Below are 21,889 nucleotides of genomic sequence, written 5' to 3'. Positions count from 1 at the left end.
GTTGGTGGTTTTATTCTTGGAGAATTTCTAACTTCTGACCTGCTCCCATAGCTACAGTACGTAGCAAGTGCCACTGAATGTTGAGGAGATGTGGTTAGATTCTTAATTGTTACAGGTATCATTGCCTGGTATTTTAGTCGCAAGTAACACTTAAACACATACCTGCACATACATGAAAGTTAACTAGATCTTGATGCAAACACACTGAATGCACTTCCATTAAACAGCCATGTCTCAAAATCTAAGGGGAGAAATCTAAGTCAGGAGAAACACCCTTTAGGTAGGGGATCCTGGCACAGGAAGTCAAAGGTAGCATGTGATATCATTCAAGGAACATGGGCACAGTCAGTTTGCCGGTAGGGTGGTCACCTGATTGTAGGGTATGAGGAGCTGAATGTTAGGCACCAATCTAACGTTCTCCCATGGTCCACGTCATTCAGTGGTCAAGAACATTCCGTGTAGGTCTTTCAACTCACTTAGCTTCATAGTTAGTCATGAAAGGCTAGAGCAATGTTTCCTTTGTGGGAGAGTTGAGGAGAATGTAAGGGGTCACTGAAAGAAGACAGATGAAGAGGAATTTATTTTCTCAGATGGTGGTGAATCTGTGGAAATCTTTACTACAGAGGATTGTACAGGCTGGATCATTAAGTATATTCAGGCTGAGGGGGGCATATTTTTAATCAGCATGGAAAGCAAATAAGCAGGGAAGTAGAATTGGGGATTTTCAGATCGTCCACGATCTCAATAAGTGGCAGAGCAGACTCAATGGGCTAAATCGTCCGCTTCTGTTCCCCTTCTCATGGAGATTGAAGTATTCAAGACTTCGACGAGATAGGCAAGGAAAAAACTTTCCTATCAGCCCATGGTTCAAACATTAGGGGAGACAAATTCAAAATTTTGGCCAAGAAAAGGGACATTTGAAGAAGAACTACTTTCTGCAGTGAGTGGTAATGACCTGGAACCCTCTGCCTATGTATGTGGCAGAAACAGAAACAGTCAATGATTTCAAAAGCAAATTTAATGGGCATTTGAAGGATATCAACTTGGAAGGCTGTAGAGATCATGCTATGGAGTAGGAGTGACTGGACTGCTACGTAAGGAGTTGGCATGTACTCAATGAATTGAATGGCCTCCTTCAGGGATAGAGTTATTTACCTATAGCACAATATTTCTTTGAAAGCAATGCTTTAGAAACTATGCCTAAATTGAATATTCTAGTATGGTAGAGTCATAGGGTCACACAGGATGGAAATAAACCTTTTGATCTAACTTGCCCATGCCAACCAAGTTTCCAAAATAAAGCAAGTCCCACTTACCCACATTTGGCTCATAGCCCTCCAAACCTTCCCTAAGTCCAAGTTATCTTCTGTTGGTGGTCCTTTAATTGCTCCTCAACCAGTTAATTGTTAACTTTAAGTCATTCCGCCATTTGGAGAAGGTAGAGGTCAAGACATGTCTTCCTACTCAAGAGTGAGAATTCTTGAATACGAGAGGTTTTCTATTATTGGGTATTCTGGTTGAAAACAGGGCCTACCTATGCCTCTGAACTTAATTTGCTCCACAGTGCTGACTTGTAATCTCTGGTGCTTGTCCTATTCACTGTACTAGTTTTGAACGTCAGCCACATTTTGAGCCTTGTGTTCTTTACTGGACACGACTAATCTCCTGTGACAAGATTTAATCTTAGAGTTAATCTCTACTGCTTTCGGACTTTTGCTTCACCCACTACCTGAGTGGCTTTCTTGAGAGTCAGGATTTGTTTGGACTGTAATGCATCTGACAAAGACTCATCAAAATTCCTACAACAATTCTCATCTTACAAATTCTGACCTGAAGTCAGCCATGATCATAATGAATGGTGGTGCAGGCTCAAAGGGCAGAATGGCCTACGCCTGCACCTATTGTCTATTGTCTAGTTGCATTTCTTCACTAATCTGTAGAAATCATTAATGAAATTATCAATGGTTTCCTTGAGGATGAAATGCTCCTCTTAACTCTTGCTGTTTCAAGAATTTGAATAATTCTGATATTGACAAAGTCGTTCAGTAATTCTTCCAAAAACGATCTGTAGAACAATCTTGAACTGATTTGTGAACAACTGATTTGTCACCGTCATTTTCCACAACACCAAGAGAATAAGGAAAAAGCAATTACCTTAGCATGATGCAAGTCAACACCATACATGGAAAGCATCTTGGCATTTTCCAGAAATTGAGCATCAGCCTGGGCTGGAGTTAAACCCCTGATAGAAAGACAAGGAAGTTAAATGTAAAATAATAATGGCATAAGGTTATGTTATCAGTTCCAAATTTAAATAATGAAGGCTAATGAAGAAGCTCAGACCAATTCTCAAATTATTTTTTTAAAATACCTATCAAGTAGATCACTGTACTTGAGGAGTAAGAGTAAGTATTTGGACTGGTGCAACACACCATTAGCCTCTTTCTGTGCTTTGATTACAATTTGGGTAATTTAAGAGACCTAGATTCGATACAGCGACTTTTTGTTTTAACAACTTTGAAGAGCAAATAGCACTATATATATAAAACGGCAGATGACAGTTAGGCGACAAAATCTGTGGGTGGGAATAGGGGACAAATCAAGGTGCTGTGGACACTGGTTCAATTAAAAATGTGAGATGTAGATTTACTTCTTTTGTTCAGGTTAAGCTAATAATTGAAAATTTGAGTTAAACTGTAGATTAGCCTTAATCTACTTTAAAGAAAGAAAAGCCTCGAGAGTCTCAATGGCCTATTCCTGTATCCTTGGAATTATGGAAAGTTGTACGTGTGTGTTTCAGTGATAGTAATTGTGAAACTGTCAGCATTTGTTACTATTCAAACTTTGAAACAGACAGCAATATCTGGGAGCTTGTAAATGCACGGTGAAATTTGCAAAGCCAAAAGTGCTGTCAGTGATTCCACTATTCTATTTGCTTCTCCATGGGGTGTGCTGTTGAAGTATCTCCTGGATTGCAATAAGGTTTTGTGTTTTTACAGAGTAACAATGAGCAGGAACAAGCTTCTGACAACAGTGGTGGTATCAGAGACATTGATTTCAAAAGGAAATCAAATGGATGCTGGAGTAAAATAAACGTGTTCATTCATTGAGGGTCCCTCACAGATGATAACTCTCTTCCACTCTCCGGGTGAGTCTGTTCGTAGCTGTACAGACCGATGAGTGTCCCGCAGGCTTGGTTAAACTTGGGGCAGGTGATGGTCACGGGAAGGGGTGGATGGGGCGTTGGTGTGGCAGTGCGTTCTTTTCACCTGACTTCGACATTTTCTGGATGGCAAGTCTCAAAGTGTTCGATGCCTTCCTGGATGCTCCGCCTCAACTTTGGTCTTGGGCCAGTGAGGCCTTGAAGGTATCACTGAAGCGCTTCCTCTGTTCACCTGGGGCCCTGCCTGCCATTTTGAAGCTGGGAGTAGACATCTGTTTGGAGAGTCTCATGTCGCTCATACAGACGATGTGCCAGCCAATCAAGGGTAGTCAGTCCCTCAATACGGAGGATGTTGGCCTGGTGAAGGACACTAATGTTGGCGTCTCTTTCTTCCAAAAGGATTTGCAGGATCTTGTGCAGGCAGCATTGGTGGTACTGCTGTAGTGCCTTGAGGCGTTTGCTGTAGGAAGTCCACATCACAGAGACATGTAGGAGAGTAGGAACCACCCAGCTCTGTAAACTGTGATCTTGGTGCCAGATCTGATATTATTGTCCTCAAACATCCTTTCCCTCAAGCAGCCGACCACTGCACTAGAACACTGGAGGTGGTACTGGATCTCTTCATCAATAGCTGCTTTGGCTGACAGGACCCTCCCAAGGTATTGGCAGTGGTCAACATTCTCTAAAGCCTGTACCTTAATTCTAATTCTCTAATAAACTTTGAGGAGAAAGTGAGGTCTGCAGATGCTGGAGATCAGAGCTGGAAATGTGTTGCTGGAAAAGCGCAGCAGGTCAGGCAGCATCCAGGGAACAGAGAATCGATGTTTCGGGCATAAGCCCTTCTTCAGGAATGAGGAAAGTTTGTCCAGCAGGCTAAGATAAAAGGTAGGGAGGAGGGACTTGGGGGAGGGGCGTCGGAAATGAGATAGGTGGAAAGAAGTCAAGGTGAGGGTGATAGGTCAGACTGGGGTGGGGGCGGAGAGGTCGGGAAGAAGATTGCAGGTTAGGAAGGCGGTGCTGAATTCGATGGATTTGACAGACAGGGTGGGGGGAGGGGAAATGAGGAAACTGGTGAAATCCGAGTTCATCCCTTGTGGTTGGAGGGTTCCTAGCCGGAAGATGAGGCGTTCTTCCTCCAACCGTCGTTTTGTTGTGGTCTGACGATGGAGGAGTTCAAAGACCTGCATATCCTTGGTGGAGTGGGAGGGGGAATTGAAATGTTGAGCTACAGGGTGGTTGGGTTGGTTGGTCCGGGTGTCCCAGAGGTGTTCTCTGAAACGCTCCGCAAGTAGCCGGCCTGTCTCCCCAATGTAGAGGAGGCCACATCGGGTGCAGAGGATGCAATAGATGATGTGTGTGGAGGTGCAGGTGAATCTGTGGCGGATATGGAAGTTTCCTTTGGGGCCTTGGAGGGAGGTGAGGGGGGAGGTGTGGGCGTATTTCCCCGCCGATGTGGTCGACGATGCCCTCCACCGCATCTCTTCCACTTCCCGCTCCTCCGCCCTTGAGCCCCACCCCTCCAACCGCCACCAGGACAGAACCCCACTGGTCCTCACCTACCACCCCACCAATCTCCATGTACAGCGCATCATCCGCCGTCATTTCCGCTACCTCCAAACGGACCCCACCACCAAGGATATATTTCCCTCCCCTCCCCTATCAGCATTCCGTAAAGACCACTCCCTCCGTGACTCCCTCGTCAGATCCACACCCCCCAGCAACCCAACCTCCACTTCCGGTACCTTCCCCTGCAACCGCAGGAGGTGCAAGACTTGCGCCCACACCTCCCCCCTCACCTCCCTCCAAGGCCCCAAAGGAAACTTCCATATCCGCCACAGATTCACCTGCACCTCCACACACATCATCTATTGCATCCTCTGCACCCGATGTGGCCTCCTCTATATTGGGGAGACAGGCCGGCTACTTGCGGAGCGTTTCAGAGAACACCTCTGGGACACCCGGACCAACCAACCCAACCACCCTGTAGCTCAACACTTCAATTCCCCCTCCCACTCCACCAAGGATATGCAGGTCTTTGGACTCCTCCATCGTCAGACCACAACAAAACAACAGTTGGAGGAAGAGCGCCTCATCTTCCGCCTAGGAACCCTCCAACCACAAGGGATGAACTCGGATTTCACCAGTTTCCTCATTTCCCCTCTCCCCACCTTGTCTCAGTCAAATCCATCGAACTCAGCACCGCCTTCCTAACCTGCAATCTTCTTCCCGACCTCTCCGCCCCCACCCCAGTCTGACCTATCACCCTCACCTTGACCTCTTTCCACCTATCACATTTCCGACGCCCCTCCCCCAAGTCCCTCCTCCCTTTTATCTTAGCCTGCTGGACAAACTTTCCTCATTCCTGAAGAAGGGCTTATGCCCGAAACGTCGATTCTCCTGTTCCCTGGATGCTGCCTGACCTGCTGCGCTTTTCCAGCAACACATTTCCATCTCTAATAAACTTGTAGAGCAATGGGAGAGACATTGAAATGAGACTGACTGGAATGCTTTATACGAAAGGTACTATGAACTAGATAGGACAAGTGGCCTCACTCTGGCCTCTTCCTATAATAAATCTAGACTCAATAATTCATAAATATTGAATTGCTTCACAGGCCCTGAAAAACTCACTTTATATTTGCAAAATTCCAAGTTTCTTCAGTAAGGTAAAGAAATATCTATTTTAAAAATGTATGTTTTTAAAAGCTGTTTTGGACAGTTTTGTTTCTACCTTGTCCACAATCACTTATTTCATTCTCTGTCGGATTTTAATTAGAAGTGAGAAACCTTGTTCATGCACCTTGGCTACCAAAGCTCTTTTAATACAAGCTTTAAATGATATTGCATTTGAGTTACCTCCTGGACTAGATTAATCCCACCACTGTAATTTGTCAGCTTCAAAGGAGGTCATGCCTGCCAAATTTACTCAGACTTCTTTGAGGAGGTAACTTGCAAGTTAGACAAAGGAGAGCCAGTGGAAAGAGTGGGGAAATAAATAGTGATATCTTGAAAAATGCCCATATTACAGAGGTGATGCTACTGGATGTCTTGAAATGCAAAAAAGGTGGATAAATCACCAGGACCTGATCAGGCATAACCTTGATTTCTGTGGGAAGCTAGTTTTCGATAGTCACAGGTGAGATGTCAGAAGACTGGAGGTTGACTAATGAGGTGCCACTATTTAAGAATGATGGTAAGGAAAAGCCAGGGAATTATGGACTGACATCGATGTTGGGAAAGTTGGAGGGAGCCCTGAGGGACAGGATGTACATGCATTTAGAAAGGCGAGGGATGATTAGGGATAGTCACCATGGCTTTGTGCGTGGAAAATCATGTCTCACAAACTTGATTGAATTTTTGAAGTAACAAAAAGGATTGATGAGGGCAGAGTGGTGGACTTGCTCTGTATGAACTTCAGTAAAGCTTTTGACAAGGCTCTTCATGGTAGACTGGTTAGCAGGGTTAGATCACATGGAATATTGTGAAAATTAGCTATTAGGATACTGAACCGGCTCAAAAGATAGAAGACAGAGGTTTTTGGTGGTGAAGGGTTGCTTTTCAGACTGGAGGCCGATAATCAGTGGTGTGCAATGAGGATCAGTGCTGGGTCCACTGCTTTTCATCATTTATATAAATAATTTGAATGTGAACATAGGAGGTATGGTTAGTAAATTTGCAGATGACACCAAAATCGGAGGGATGGTGGACAGTGAAGGAGGTTACCTCAGAATATAACGGGATATTGATCAGATGGACAAACGAGCTGATGAGGGGGCAGATGGAGATTAATTTAGATAAATGTGAGGTGCTGCATTTTGGAAAGGCAAATCAGAGCAGGACTTATACACAATGGTAAGGTCCTGCGAGGTGCTGCTGAACAAAGAGACCTTGGATCTGCAGGTTCATAATTGCTGGAAGGGGAGTCGCAGATAGACAGGATAGTGAAGGTGGCATTTGGTATGCTTGCTTTTATTGGTCAGTGCACTGAGTATAGGAGTTGGGAGGTATACAGGACATTGATTAGGCCACTTTGGAATACTGTGTGCAATTCTGGTCTCCCTGCAACAGGAAGGATGCTGTGAAACTTGAAAGAGTTCAGGAAAGATTTAGAAGGATGTTGCCAGGGTTGGAAGGTTTGCGTTACAGGAAGAGGCTGAAAAGGCTCGGGCATTATTTTCCCTGGTGCTTCGAAGGCTGAGGGATGACCTTACAGATGTTTATAAAATCATGAGGGGCATGGAGAGGATGAAGAGACAAGATCTTTTCCCTGGAATGACAGGAGTCCAAAACTAGAGGGCATAGGTTTAAGGTGAGAAGGGAAAGATGTAAAAAAAGACTTTAGGGGCAACTTTTTCATGCAGAATGAGCTGCCAGAGGAAGTGGTGGAGGCTGGTACAATACAACATTTAAAAGGCATCTGGATGGGTATACGAGAAGCAAGGATTTAGACAGATATGGGCCAAATGGTAGCAAATGGGAGTAGATTATTTTATGACATTTGGTCAGCATAGACAACTTGGTCTAAAGCTTCCATTTCCATGCTGTACAGCTCTATGATTAAGGCCTTTGACATAGTGCTGCACAGGAGGCTGCTAATTAAGATATGAACTCATGGTGTTAGGGACAAAGTATTGGCATGGATAGAGGTTTAGTTGACTGGCAGAAGGCAGAAAGTAGAGATGAAGGAGTCCTTTTCAGGACATCATCCAGTGGAGTTTTGCAGGGGTCAGTGTTGTGGCAATTATTCATGTTATACATTAATGATCTGGATGAAGGAACTGACGACATTGTTGCAAAGTTTATAGATCGCACAAAGATAGGTGGAGGGACAGGAAGCGTTGAGGAAGTGGGAAGGCTGCAGAAGAACTTGGACAGGCCAGGAGAGTGGGCAAAGAAGGAATGTAATGTGGGAATGTGACGTTATGCACTTTGGTAGGTAGAAGAGTAGATTATTTTCTAAGTGGGGAAAGGCTTTAGAAATCGGAAGGGATTTAGGAGTCCTAGTTCAGGATTTTCTCAAGGTTAATATGCAGGTTCACTTGGCAGTTGGGAAGGAAGATGCAGTGTTAGCATTCATTTCAAGAGGGCTAGAATACAAGAGCAGAGATGCACTGCTGAGGCTGTATAAGGCACTGGCCAGACAGCATTTGGAATACTGAGCATAATTTTGGGGCCTGAATCAAAGGATGGATGTGCTAGATTTGGAGGGGGTCCAGAGGACATTTACAATAATGATCCTGGGGATAAACGGCATCATTGAGGACTCTGGGTCTGTACTCAATGGTGTTTAGAAGGATGAATGGAGTTCTCATTGAAACTTACAAAATACTGAGAGACCTGGATAGAGTAGACATGGAGAAGATGCTTCCACTAGTAGAAGAGACTAGGACTTGAGGGCACAGCCTCAGAGTGAAAGGATGACCCTTTAGAACAGAGATGAGGACGAATTTCTTCAGCCAGAGTGTGGTGAATCTAATGGCCTATTCCTGTATCTTAGAATTATCGAAAGTTGCAAATGTGCATTTCAATGGTAATAATTGTGAAACTGTCAGCATGTTACTATTACAACTTTAAAACAGACGGCAACATCTAGAGTTTGCAAATGCACAGTTTAATGTGCAAATCCAAAAGTGAAACATAGACACGATCGAACGGCATTGTAGACTGGATTGGCCAAATGGCCTAATTTTACTCCTATATCTTATGGTCTTCTATCTTACGGTGCCTGCAGGATTGCAATCCGCTATCATGTTTTACCCGTGAGCAACAATGAACAGCAACTAGCTTCTGACGACAGTGGTGGCACCAGAACTCATTGCTACAGCAGTCTGAGGAGGCCAAGTCAGACTGTAGTTAAGAAACTGAGAGATAGGTTCTTGATTACTAAAAGGATCAAGGGTCATAGGAAGAAGGCAGAAGAATGGGGTTGAGAAACATGGTCATGATTGAAGAGCAGAGTAAACTTGATGACTTGAATGGCCTAATTTTATTCCTCTATCTTATAGTCTTCTACTGCACTACAAATTATTCACATTGAACTCTTTCCCTCTGACTGCTCTTTTACAAACTGTAATTCTTTACACATAAGTTTGGCTTCCTTACCACTCTAGAATGCCTTTGGATAATTTTATTTATGAAGGTTTACATATGTACAAACAAAATCCCACCTTTCAGTTCTGAGTCCATAGCACTGTCGGTTATGACTTCTGAAGTTACTGACAACTGACTGGAAAGCTAATGAAACATCTTCAAAATAACAAACAATACAAAATATTTTAATTTTTAACAAAGTTGTGGATGGGTGGATAAAGCTAGTATTTATTACCAAATACCAATTGGGATCAGGTCTCAAATGGCTCATCAGGATAAGGTAACAAACAGCAAACGATATAAACGAAGTTACATTGCTGGTGGTCATAATGCTCAGGCTGGCTTCAGTACACAGTTCAGGGAGGGAAAAAATAGTCATTCAGGGTTCCTCACTTATTCATTACTGACAGGCATCACTTAAGGATAGGCCACTCCTGTGGTTGGAAAGGTTGCAAACATTCACTTTCCAATTCTCACTGACGGCCAATGTTTGCGCTACACAACTTGGCTTCTATGAAATGACAACTTTGCAACATGAAATGCAGTAGAAAAACTCCATCAGTGCTTTTCATACTAGGAGTACTGGAGGATAAAATCACATTTCAACAGATTTAATGAATAGTAAATTCAAACATTACTTCATGACAAAGTCCCCAACTTTTTGTTACTCACTGCAGAGCAATACAGCCACAGAAATTGTCAAAATGATACAACATGACAGCAGACAATGACACCATTCAAGATGCCCATTTTTAAAAAGAAATAGTATTCTAAAGGGAGTATTGCATACTTTCTTCAGACTCTAGTAGGACTACAACAATATCCCATTGGGACAGAGGCTACATGGATAAGGAAAAATTACCTACAGTTTTATGCTTCAAAGTTGACAAATGAAATTTGTTCGAAAGTACTGAAACATTTTAAATCATGTCGGATTCTGGCCAGGCAGCACAGCACATTGTCCTGTCGCCATACTGCAACATCAATATAAAAACACCAGACAACGTTCAAATATGACTTCATACGGATGGTACCAGAATTGAGAGATAACTGGTATTCAAACCTTTGAACAAAACAGGGTTTTATTTTCCAATAGAAATAAGGTGTTGAGCTGATAAGAGGGAAATCTTTAAAATTATGAATGGATTTGTCAGAAGGATTGTGGAATGTTTCCACAACAGAGGATCCAAAACTATGAATACAAATTACTTTTTGGTTGGAAGAGTACCCTTATAAATGTCTTTATTTGTTGTTTCAAACATGGATCTTACTACTACTGAAACAGTTAGACAAATAATTGAAGATGGTTTTGAAAGGAAAATAGAGGGGGTGTTAAAGCAAAACAACAATGAGATGGTTAAATGAAAGGCTCAGATGGATTAGAATTGAAAATAAGGAGACTCGTGAAATATAAACAACTAGCTAGGCTGACCATCTAATGTTTATGTTGTTCACTTATTGTAATTCTATTTAAAATCTGAAAAGTCATCAACAAGGAAATGTCAGATGAATAAACACTCCATCTTGTGGTGGTCCTGCTCACTTAAAAAAACTGTCAGGTACAGTCTAAGAAATTCTGTATAAAATCTGCTTTTGCCTCAGTTTCCCAGTTGAATCAGAAAACTGCTTTTTGGAACACAGCAGCAATGTTCTGTCTAATTTGCCTACACCGATCATGGCAACAGCTGCCCGTTGAGGAAGTAGCTGTCATGTACGATTTTTGGAGGACTATGCAGCCCGCAAGAAAATGAGAAGGAACACTGCACTGAAGCAGGAATTTAGCCTTTCAGCTTCTCAAGTCTGAACTGCCATTCTAGATCCTGGCTAATCATACGCCTGTGCTATCCACATAATCCGTGATGTCACTAGTAACTGGAAAGTTTTTACTTAATGACTAATGATTAAGGTCCCTAGCCCTCTAGGCACAGATTTTCAAAAATTCACCATACTGAGTGACATGGTTCCTCCTCAGTATTTCAATAGTATTCTTCTTATTCTAAGACTGTGTACCATGGTTCTAGCACCCACAGAACAATTTTCTACATTTCTATGAAATCGCCACTCATCTTTCTAAACTCAAGATAGTACACGCCCAGCGTCCTTGATCTTTCCTGATAGAACAGTCCCACCATTCCAGGAATCAGTATGGTGAACTTCTGCTACACTGGCACATGTATTCTTCCTTTTGTGAGGGAATCAGAACTGCACACAATACACCTGGCACATTCTACACAATTTAAGCAAAACATCTTTGCTCCTATACTCAAAACCTCTTGCTTAAGACCGTTTGCCTTGAAAATTGCTTGCTGCACTTGCATGCTGGCTTTCTCTGACTTCTGAGCACCCCCAAGTCCCTTTGGACACTTTCCAAACTCTCAACATTTCAGAAATGCTCTGTCCTTTTGTTCCTCCTACCAAAGCAGATAACCTCAAACTTAGCCAAATTATATTCCATCTGCTATGCTCTTTCCAACTCGCTCAGACTATCTAAATCCCCTTGAAACCTCTTTGCTTTAGATTAGATTAGATTAGATTAGATTACTTACAGTGTGGAAACAGGCCCTTCAGCCCAACAAGTCCACACCGACCCGCCGAAGTACAACCCACCCAGACCCATTCTCTACATTTATCCCTTCACCTGCACATTTTTGGACAGTGGGAGGAAACCAGAGCACCTGGAGGAAACCCACGCAGACACGGGGAGAATGTGCAAACTCCACACAGACAATCGCCTGAGGCGGGAGTTGAACCCGGGTCTCTGGCACTGTGAGGCAGCAGTGCTAACCACTGTGCCACCGTGCTGCCCTTTTAAATCAAACTCCAAGTTCTGTATCACCTACAAACATGAGAAATATTATATTTGCCCCCACATTCAAATCACTGATATAGATTGTGAACAATTGGGACCTAAGTACTGACCCTTGTAGTATTCCATTTGTCACAGCCTGACAACAAGATTCTGCCACAACTGTTCTTCTGCTCTGCTTTCTGCCCGTTAGCCAATCTTCAAACCGTGCTCAGATCTTACCCCGCACTGAATACACTTTTACTTTGTTCACTAACCTTCTGCGTTGATCTTTACCACATGTTTTTCTACATCTGAGCTAATTTATTAAAGGACGGAATTGTCAGAAAGGCTACCTTTCAGATGAGAGAATAAACAGTCTGCCTGTCTAGGTGGATGCATAAACCATTATGAAAATCATTCCAAAGAGCAGTGAGCTCTGGCATTCCAGGTATAGCTCAAAAGCAAAAGAAAACCACCTTAAGTGGTCAGTCATCCTGAGAGGACTTATGTGGAAAATCCCATGATTAGAGAACAGTTTGAAAATAAGGAGTCTCCTATTTAAGATAGAAATGAACATTTCTTTGGAACTGTCTTACCCAGAGTGCAGCAAAGGCAGAGTTAATGATTAACAAAGCAGCCAAAGGTTACCAGTTATAAATGGGAATGTTCAATTGAAGCTGCAATCAGATCCGCCATGATTACATTGAATGGCAGTACAGGCTGATCAGTTCAAATAGTCTACTCCTGCTCCTAATTTGAATGTTTCTAAAATCAGTTGTGTGGGGTTTATGGAACCTAGCTCTGTACCAACTGGTTGCAATATTTCACTTCTCAATGGTCTAAAACCCAAATTAAGCCTCAATAATTTAACTGGAGCATTTTTAACAGGTAATTTCTTCAACAATGCTGTTAGATTCTAAGTACAGTACTATTCAAAAAGACCAGAAAATCATATACTTCAATCAAATAGTCTACCTTCATTTGTTAAAGTGCCAATTCCCTACAAGTGTCTAACTTGTTACCAAGGTGCAATAAATAGATGCGCACGAGAAAAGAAGAAGAAATAACATTAATTCTACCTGTGTGTTTTGTGCAGTTCACAGATTTTCTCTTCCAATTCCTTTGTCTGGCATGGTGCAAACTGTAATTCTGACACATAATCTGTTTTATGTTCATCTGCATCATAATCCCCGAGTTCCGCTTGCAATGTGCAAGAACCAAGAAGGGCATGAGTGACGAAAGAGCATGGCAAACGACCGCTTACGATATCTTGACGGAGTTGAAGGCATAAGTAATATCTGCAATAGGTAGAAGAGGTGATAGTGAGTTTAGAGAAAATAAATACCCTCTTTAGTACAATGTAAACCAGTTCTCTCAATTGATTTTATTATTGTCCCACTCTAAATATAAATTACAACTTATTCTAATGAATTATTTAGTTATTCTTCAAACTGATCAGATTAAGACTTCAGTTGAGGCAACTTGATACTGAACCAAACTACCACAGTAATAAAGATATACTATTCAACACAGCTTTTAAAAAAATTAACTGAGTCTTATTTTCAAGGATTTCAAATCTACCATGCTGACATTGTAAATCTTCGTGCTGACATAAAGATCTAACCAGAGTGAATGTTTCTCTTCTGAACTATCTTCATTAAAAATTATCACTAAAATTACACAATGCTACTTATTTAAGCAAAAAAGGTTTATACATTTCTCAATTTTTTTGTTTTGTCATTGATTAAATTTTATTAGTTTTATTTTTGTTGAACTGATGACATTAGAAACATGAAACATGCAGCTTAATGTGTGTTGATTGAACTTGCAAGACCCACCAGCAAAACATTTGATAACAATACAATGTTTGCCTAAGTTTACAATAAACAATACGATATTTGCCTAAGTTTACAACATAAACAATGAGTATTGCTGTAAAAACACACTTTGTTAAAGCTATTCATCTTGCATTCATTAGAACAATTCACAAGGAACATCAAAGTAAAGAGAAAACAACATTTATACTGGATGAGAAGAAAATGCTGATTGTTTGGCAAGTGGACTTTGATTGGTAGAAGTATTGCCCTGGAAAATGCATCAGCTGACATTGAACTTGGTCAAAATTTTAAATATGGCATGATTTGGAGATGCCGGTGTTGGACTGGGGTGTACAAAGTTAAAAATCACACAACACCAGGTTATAGTCCAACAGGTTCCAATTAAACCTGTTGAACTATGACCTGGTGTTGTGTGATTTTTAACTTTAAATATGGCAGATTGACACTGATTGCTCAAGGAACAGCCCTGAGAAATGAACCAGAGAATGTTGAAGTGAAACAGGCAGTGTGTGTCCATGTTCTTTCTATCTATATCCATGTATTTTCACAGACATACCTTCCAGTACATGCAGGTGTGCCATACTGAGAGGCTTGGGACTGCCTCTGAATCCCAGTTTAAAAACCTATGACTTCTCTTACTTAGGAAGGTGCTTTGTGTCCATTGACCCTCTAAGGCCCAATCAATCACTATGGCATATAGATTCATACCAAATATGTCGGACTTGCTGAATGAAGTCAATTTGATACCATGATTTTTCTCCTTTACTCTAACTCCAGAATCAAAGGAAAGTCAGATGAAAACTATTTACGTCACCAAATAAACCTCATCTCACTCTTTTAAAAAAAGAGAGGAATATAATTGCCTTCAATTTGCTTCAACTATAATTTTAAAGAATTGTGTTTTGGAGATTATTTTTTTCCTGTATGCTTTCCAAGATTACTTTTCATATATATTAATTCATGCTCAGAGAATTCACTTTCTTAACCTGAAACAAGAATCTACATTTACTTCACATTTGCCAATTAGCAATTCAATACTTTGGTGAAGTTCTTCACAGTCACCACATTTCTAGATTGTAAATCTTTAACTTTCTCTAATCTTCCCTCAATAGCATTGACCACTTTGCATAACATTTCCCACCAAAACTCTAGGAGATCCAACTTGTGGTGTAAGAACTGCATAGCTGTTCTCACATCTAGTCAGTTTGCCAATCCAGGAATAGCCATATTTCCAACCCACATTATACTTGAGCTTTATCCCTAATAAAGAAAATAGAGCTGTCTGAACTGAAACAAAACAAAAGGTTGCCTTGGTATCCATAAAGAGGAAAAGCAGATAACACAGTTTCTGTATTAGTTTTACACTGAGATATTAAGTTGTCTTTACTTTTTATATATCTTGAATTCATTTTTAGTTCAAATTTTAGGTTTTGTTTTTGTAGTTCTGTTAATGAATTCCAAAGTACACACTTGTAATGCATACAAACATTTTATATAATACGCCAGTCTAGTTTCCTTTTTATGCTGAATTTCAGATTGAAACTTTAGAAGATTATAAAATATTTTCACAAGAACTTGCTCAACTAACAAAGCATTTATACCTTGTGATGTCTTCAGTTAATTGTGAAGGATCAGGAGGATAGAATTTTACATTAAAGGAAAATTGCCAAGGACAATCTGCAATTAAAAACATGTCGTATTAAACTATGTAGCAAATCAGAGCCATAGAAGTCACTACAGTACAGGTCTATTGATGAGATGCAAGTTTTCTGTAGAGCAATCCAGTCAGTTCCATTGGCCATTCTGTTTCTGTCGCCCTACAAGCTTATTTCTAGGTGAATACCAAATTTCTAGGTGGATACCAAATTTCTTGGTGGATACCAAATTTCTTTTTGAAATAATTGATCATCTCTGGTCATCTCAGAGGCAGCAAGTTTAGGTCATTAGCATCCTCAGTGTAAACATTTTCTTCCTCACATTCCTCCGCATCTCTTGCCCAAAACTTAAATGTGTCCCCCAGTACTTGGACTCTCAGCTAAGGTGAATAGCTTTCTTTCTTCCCTTATCTATGCCTGTCATAACCTTGTGTAACAATCAAATCTCCCCATCCACATAGCTTGCTCCAAGAATCCCCACTCTGGGTCACCAACTTAACCTTGTAGCTAAAATTCATTCTGGTTAATCTGTTCTATATCCTGATAGGACCGTCACATAAGATCATAAGACATAGGAGCAAAAGTAGGCCATGGAATTTGCTTTGCCAATGAGGTTGTGGAGGATCTGATAATGTTAAAAATCACACAACACCAGGTTATAGTCCAACAGGTTTATTTGCAAGTACAAGCTTTCAGAGCGCTGCTCCTTCATCAGGTAGCTAGTGGAGGAGGATCATAGGACACAGAATTTATAGAGAAAGATCATACTGTCATACAATTGATGTGATACATTGAACAAACCTGGATTGCTCTTAAATCTGTAATAGAGTCAGAGCCAGAGATGTACAGCATGGAAACAGACCCTTCAGTCCAACTCGTCCATGCCGACCAGATATCCCAACCCAATCTAGTCCCCCCTGTCAGCACCTGGCCCATATCCCTCCAAACGTTTCCTATTCATATACCCATTCAGATGCCTTTTAAATGTTGCAATTGTACCAGCCTCCACCACTTCCTCTGGCAGCTCATTCCATACACGTACCACCCTGTGTGAAAAAGTTGCCCCTTCGGTCTCTTTTATATCTTTCCCCTCTCACCCTTAACCTATGCCCTCTAGTTCTGGATTCCCCCACCCCAGGGAAAAGACTTTGCCTATTTACCCTTTCCATGTCCCTCATGATTTTATAAACCTCTATAATGTCACCCCTCAGTCTCCGACACTCCAGGGAAAACAGCCCTAGCCTATTTAACCTCTCCCTATAGCTCAAAACCTCCAACCCTGGCAACATCCTTGTAAATCTTTTCTGAATCCTTTCAAGTTTCACAACATCTTTCCAATAGGAAGTCTTTTAGAATGGCTGCAAATTTCGATTCATGTCACACTACAGGTGATCTCTGTCTCTCTCTGTCACTGTCACACACACACACACACACACACACACACACACACACACACACACACACACACACACACACACACACAGAGGGAATTTGCGTTTTCAGAATTGTATTTGCAGATATATTCTATTTCGTTCAAGTAGCACAATCTGTAGGCGGTCAATAATTTTTATAATCCATGTGATATTTTATAAATTCCTACTTTGGAAATAGAACCAGTCTGACTAGATTGGAATACATACAGACTCTAACCTCACACCTTTAATGCATCATCTGAGTTGAGGTGTCTTTTTTTTATAAAACTTTAAGTTATCTCAGGAATGTGACTTATTTCAAGTTCTTGAAAAGAGGCAGTAGCTTTCAAATCACTGCTTCTTCATCAGGTAGTAGTGAAGCATGATCATAAGACACAATTTATAGCAAAAGATTACAGTGTCATGCAGCTGAAATGACATATTAAACAAACCTTGGTTGAATCAGCCTTGAATATACTTAATGCCCCAACCTCAAAGTCCCTCTGTGGTAAAGAATTCATCAATCTTCCGAGAAGAAACTCCTCTTAATTTCAATTCCTTAATCTGAGATTATGCCCTCTGATTTTAGACTAACCCACAAAGAGAAATAATCTTTCCGCATCCACCATATCAAGTCCATATAGAATCCTTATGTTTCAACAAGAATGCCTCTCATTTTTCAATATTTCAACAAGTACAAGGACAATCTACTCAACCTCTCCTCATAAGACTGCCGCTCCATACCTGATATCAACCTAGTGAACTTTATACTGGCATATGATGCAGTGCAGATATCTTTCCTCAGATAAGGGACTTAAAACAGTTCATAATATTCCAGCTATGGTCTAAGCTTTCTTGCAAAATTTTACCAAAATCCTCCCTACTTTTATACTCCGTTCCCTTTGAAATAAAGGCCAACATTTGCTTTCCCTTTTATCCACTATGCTTGAATGGTAGTTTTTTGCAATTCAATGCAGACTCTCAAATTCCTCCGTTCTGTAGCTTTCTATAGTCTTTCTCTATTCAAAACATTCAGCTCCTCTAACCTCCCTACCAAACTACAGAAGCTCCAGTTTCCCCATATTATATTGTATCTGCCAAGATTTTTCCCACTCAGTTAATCTGTCTAAATTCCTCTGCAGACCCTTTATAAGATCCTTACCACCTGCCTTCCGAAGTATTTTGATATCATCTGTAAGTGTGGCTATTGTACATTAATTGTCCTCATTGAAGTCACTAATATATATTGTAAATAATTATGTCCTCAGTATTGATCATGTGGCACACCCGTATTTACTGGTTGCCATCCTGAAAATGCGCCCCATTTTCCACATTCACTCTCTTTCATTTGTTACCCAAACCTCTCTCCATGCTAATATACTGTATCCAGCAGCATGGGCTCTTATCTTTTTGAGTTGTCTAATGTGTGATACTTTATCAAACACATTTTTCCTAAGTTTTGATCAAAACTTAATTTTAAAAAAATCAAGCAATTATGGCCGAACCAATGCTTTCTAAGGGGGCAGCATGCATAATGTCCCTGCTTACGAACGCAATGTCTTTTATTTACAAGTCCAAGATCCCAAATATCTAGCTCATGACTCTTTCAGTATATCCTACCATTTTTAAACATATAGCGTATGAAATCCAATGCTTCTGTCAACTCATTAAAACTGCGGCGTATGGTGTATGGTGGCTCTCATTACCCTTTCCTCCAAAAGTCATCACTTCACATTTCTCTCAAGTCCCATCTACAACTTGCCTGTCCATTCTGCAAGCCTCTGTAGAGATGCATTCGAATGATACCAAGCTTGTTATTTGCCATACTTCCAATCTTACTCTAATTAGCAAATTTTCATAATTTATGTAGAATTCCCATAATGAAATTAAACATGAATACATATATCTTTTAAAAATTAGGAATCCTGGGATGCCAGGAAAGAACGCTGCACTCTCCCATTCACCAGACTATAAAACAATCACAATCACATTTACCACAATTTGTCATTTTCTGTCCAATTTTCCCAAATAATTCTTTTTTAAACCATAGAACTAACAAACGTTGAGAACACAAATAGAGGCCATTCAGCTTGTCATGTTCATGCCAGCTCTCTGGATGTACAACTAACCTGATCCCACTCTCCTGTCTTTTTTACTTGGTAGAGCTTGCTCCGATCCCTTGTTCCACGAGTCTCAATTTGTTTAACTAGCCTTTCCCTCAAATATCTTTTGTCTTTTCATCAAAAAATTTGATTAGGTTAGTCAGGTTATATCCATACTGGCTCTCCTTAACAAGCTCAAATTTGTCCAATTGCCTGTTGATCTTTTCTTCCAATTATAGCTTCTAAAAGTATTCATTAAGATTACACACTCAGCAGAAAGATCAACTGTTATAGATAACAAAATTAAACTTCAATTGTCCTAAACATACTAACGTTTAACCAATAATGCACTTACTTCGAATTTGCTTCTTGATTTCTTTTGCTGGGTCCAACCAATTCTGAAAAAAGATATAGAGTTGTGTATTAGAACTAAGCAAATGGGCAAATAATCTCTTGGGTGTACAAAATGGGAGAGCAACTCTGCACAACATCGTGGGCCAAAGGGCTGTTCTATGCTGTACTTTTCTATGTTCTATTTCTGAAGAGAAACATGCTGCAAAAACTTTCATCTTGTACTCATCATGTCACTTAAAAGAACACAAAATTTCAAAGTGAACAACCACTTCTGCTTCAGGAGGAATATGGAAAAGAAATGATACACGTTGTATAATTATTAGATCTAGAAATGTAAAAACTCCCCAGAAGTGCACAGTCACATCAATTTTGAATCTATTCCTTCACCCACAAGTAACCAGATTGAAAATTACATTGTAAACCTACACCAAATCTTTTAATAGTTTAACCGATACATATTTTTAATCTTTAAGTAAAGTCAATATTTTTCATGTGTGAAATTTCAAAAAGGTTTTTCTGCAACAAAGAAAATGTAAACAATTCTTGGAATCTTTCTGAACCATTGCAGAATGCAATGCTTACAATCTTCTGGTAGGACTAAGAAATCCTAAGGATAACAAGGACCTTGGAGAAGATATCAACAGGTCCTTGAAAGCAGCAAGACAATAAAGTGGTTAAGGCGGCATATGGGATACCAGCCTTTATTAGTCAAGATGCTGAATGCAACAGCAGGGAGGTTATGATAGAACTGTGGAAAATATTTGTTAGGCCACAGGTGGAGTACTGTTTACAGTTCTGGTTGTTACAGTTTAAGAAGAGTGTGAATGCATAAGATATCTGCGCTGCAGTGTGTTATCTATGATGAGAAATCAAGTAGCCTGAGGGTTTTTTTTCCTTAGTGCGATTAACACTGGGGGAAGATCTGAGTGAGGTATACAAAGTTCTGAGGGCCATACACAAAGAAAAGTAAAGCTTTTCCCTTTGGATGAGGAGTCAGTAGCTGGGAGCACAGTCTTAAGCTGGGAATTTGTGTTGCAGACGTTTCGTCCCCTGTCTAGGTGACATCCTGTGCTTGGGAGCCTCTTGTGAAGCGCTTCTGTGACCTTTCCTCCGGCATTTGTAGTGGTTTGAATCTGCCGCTTCCGGTTGTCAGTTCCAGCTGTCCGCTGCAGTGGTCGGTATATTGGGTCCAGGTCGATGTGCTTATTGATCACAGATGTTCCGAAAGAGGAAATCTTATGTTGAAATAGAGGAGGCTGAGAGACTTGAACATTCAATATTCTGTAAGATGACCAGCAGTGTTGCGCTTCAACCATGGAGGGGCCGTGCATAATTTTGAATCAGCAGAGAAGGCAAAGGATTTCCTAGATACTGGATGCAGGTTTGCTCACTGAAAACGAACCTTCCAGCTCAGTGAGGAAACCTACATCCAGAACTACAAATCTTCTCAAAACTCGCTATTTCCTAGATACTTTAAAATAGACTGTTTGGGTCAAATACGATAAACAATAGTGTTTCCTTCGTTCTCTCTGTTGTTTACTTTGTGTGCCTGGTTTTGTTCCTGTAATATGTAGGGTGTTTCCTCTTTCCCTTTGTTATTTTTGCTAGTCACTGTTTTTTTTTTATATTTGTTTAGGGTGGTCATTTCTTTTATTGACAACAAGCGGGGTCAATGTATGGGTGGGATAGGTTGGATACCAACTTTTAATTTCCATTTATAAGATATATTTTTTTTGTTTCTGTTTGGCCTGGGTTTGGGGTGCGGAAAGAGCCATGGAAGTTTCAGCGAGTAGGATGGGCAAGGGGAAAAGTCTCCAGTTATTTGTCTTTTGTTTATTACAGGAGTAGCTATTAGAATTTGTGATTTGATCGTGTTTGTAATTGTATTTTTTTGATTTTATGAATCTTTTCTTGCCTCCACTTGGCGAACTATGAGTAGGGTTCCTCCTCTTTGGGGGGGGGGGGGGGGGGGGGCTGGAGGTGGGGCTCACGGGCTGCTTTAGAGGGTTATGGCTAGTTGTTTGTTTAGATGGTGCAACTGGAACATAAAGGGGAATCACTCACCGGTTAAGTCGCAGAAAGGAGAGGGCTGATGTTGCTCTGTGCAAGAAACTCACTTAGATGATAAGGAGCATCTTAAGTTACAGCAGGGAGAGTTCAGCCAGGTGTTCTTCTTGTCTTTTAATTTCAAAAGCAGAGGAGTGGCTATACTAATACAGAATAATCTACCATTCTAGTTGTTAGACCAAATTAAGGATGAGCATGGGAGACATGTGATCCTCAAAGCCCTAATACATGGGAAGGAGTATGGCATTTTGAATGTGTACTGCCCCCCGGCACACCCCCTCAAATTTTTAACTGATTCACTTTCTGGCCTGTTGGCCCTTGGAGTGCGCCACATGATTATAAGGGGAGACGTATAGATCCCAAGGTGGATAGGATGCCAAGAGATCTTTCAGGCATCTCCCCGTCATCCAAACAGTTGAT

At 40.8% G+C, this 21,889-nt stretch overlaps 1 protein-coding gene across 28 annotated transcripts in view; it reads right to left on the bottom strand.

Moving 5' to 3' along the window:
* Positions 1-21,889, bottom strand: part of epb41l2 (erythrocyte membrane protein band 4.1-like 2) — a 210,017-nt gene that overhangs the window by 50,464 nt on the left and 137,664 nt on the right. For all 28 annotated transcript variants that reach the window (XM_043683418.2, XM_043683473.2, XM_043683480.2 and 25 more), the window contains exons 5-8: positions 19,404-19,446; positions 15,481-15,556; positions 13,121-13,339; positions 2,155-2,242 (exon numbers count right to left, since the gene is read on the bottom strand). In XM_043683418.2, coding sequence (XP_043539353.2) covers positions 2,155-2,242; positions 13,121-13,339; positions 15,481-15,556; positions 19,404-19,446 — 426 coding nt within the window. The remainder of the gene's footprint in view (positions 1-2,154; positions 2,243-13,120; positions 13,340-15,480; positions 15,557-19,403; positions 19,447-21,889) is intronic.

This window comes from Chiloscyllium plagiosum, unplaced genomic scaffold (genome assembly GCF_037043375.1).
Source record: "Chiloscyllium plagiosum isolate Xiang-an unplaced genomic scaffold, Cpla_swu_hap1 HiC_scaffold_3, whole genome shotgun sequence".
Taxonomy (NCBI): domain Eukaryota; kingdom Metazoa; phylum Chordata; class Chondrichthyes; order Orectolobiformes; family Hemiscylliidae; genus Chiloscyllium; species Chiloscyllium plagiosum.
Note: the sequence above shows the minus strand (reverse complement) of the source record. Positions and strands in the feature narration are given on the sequence as shown.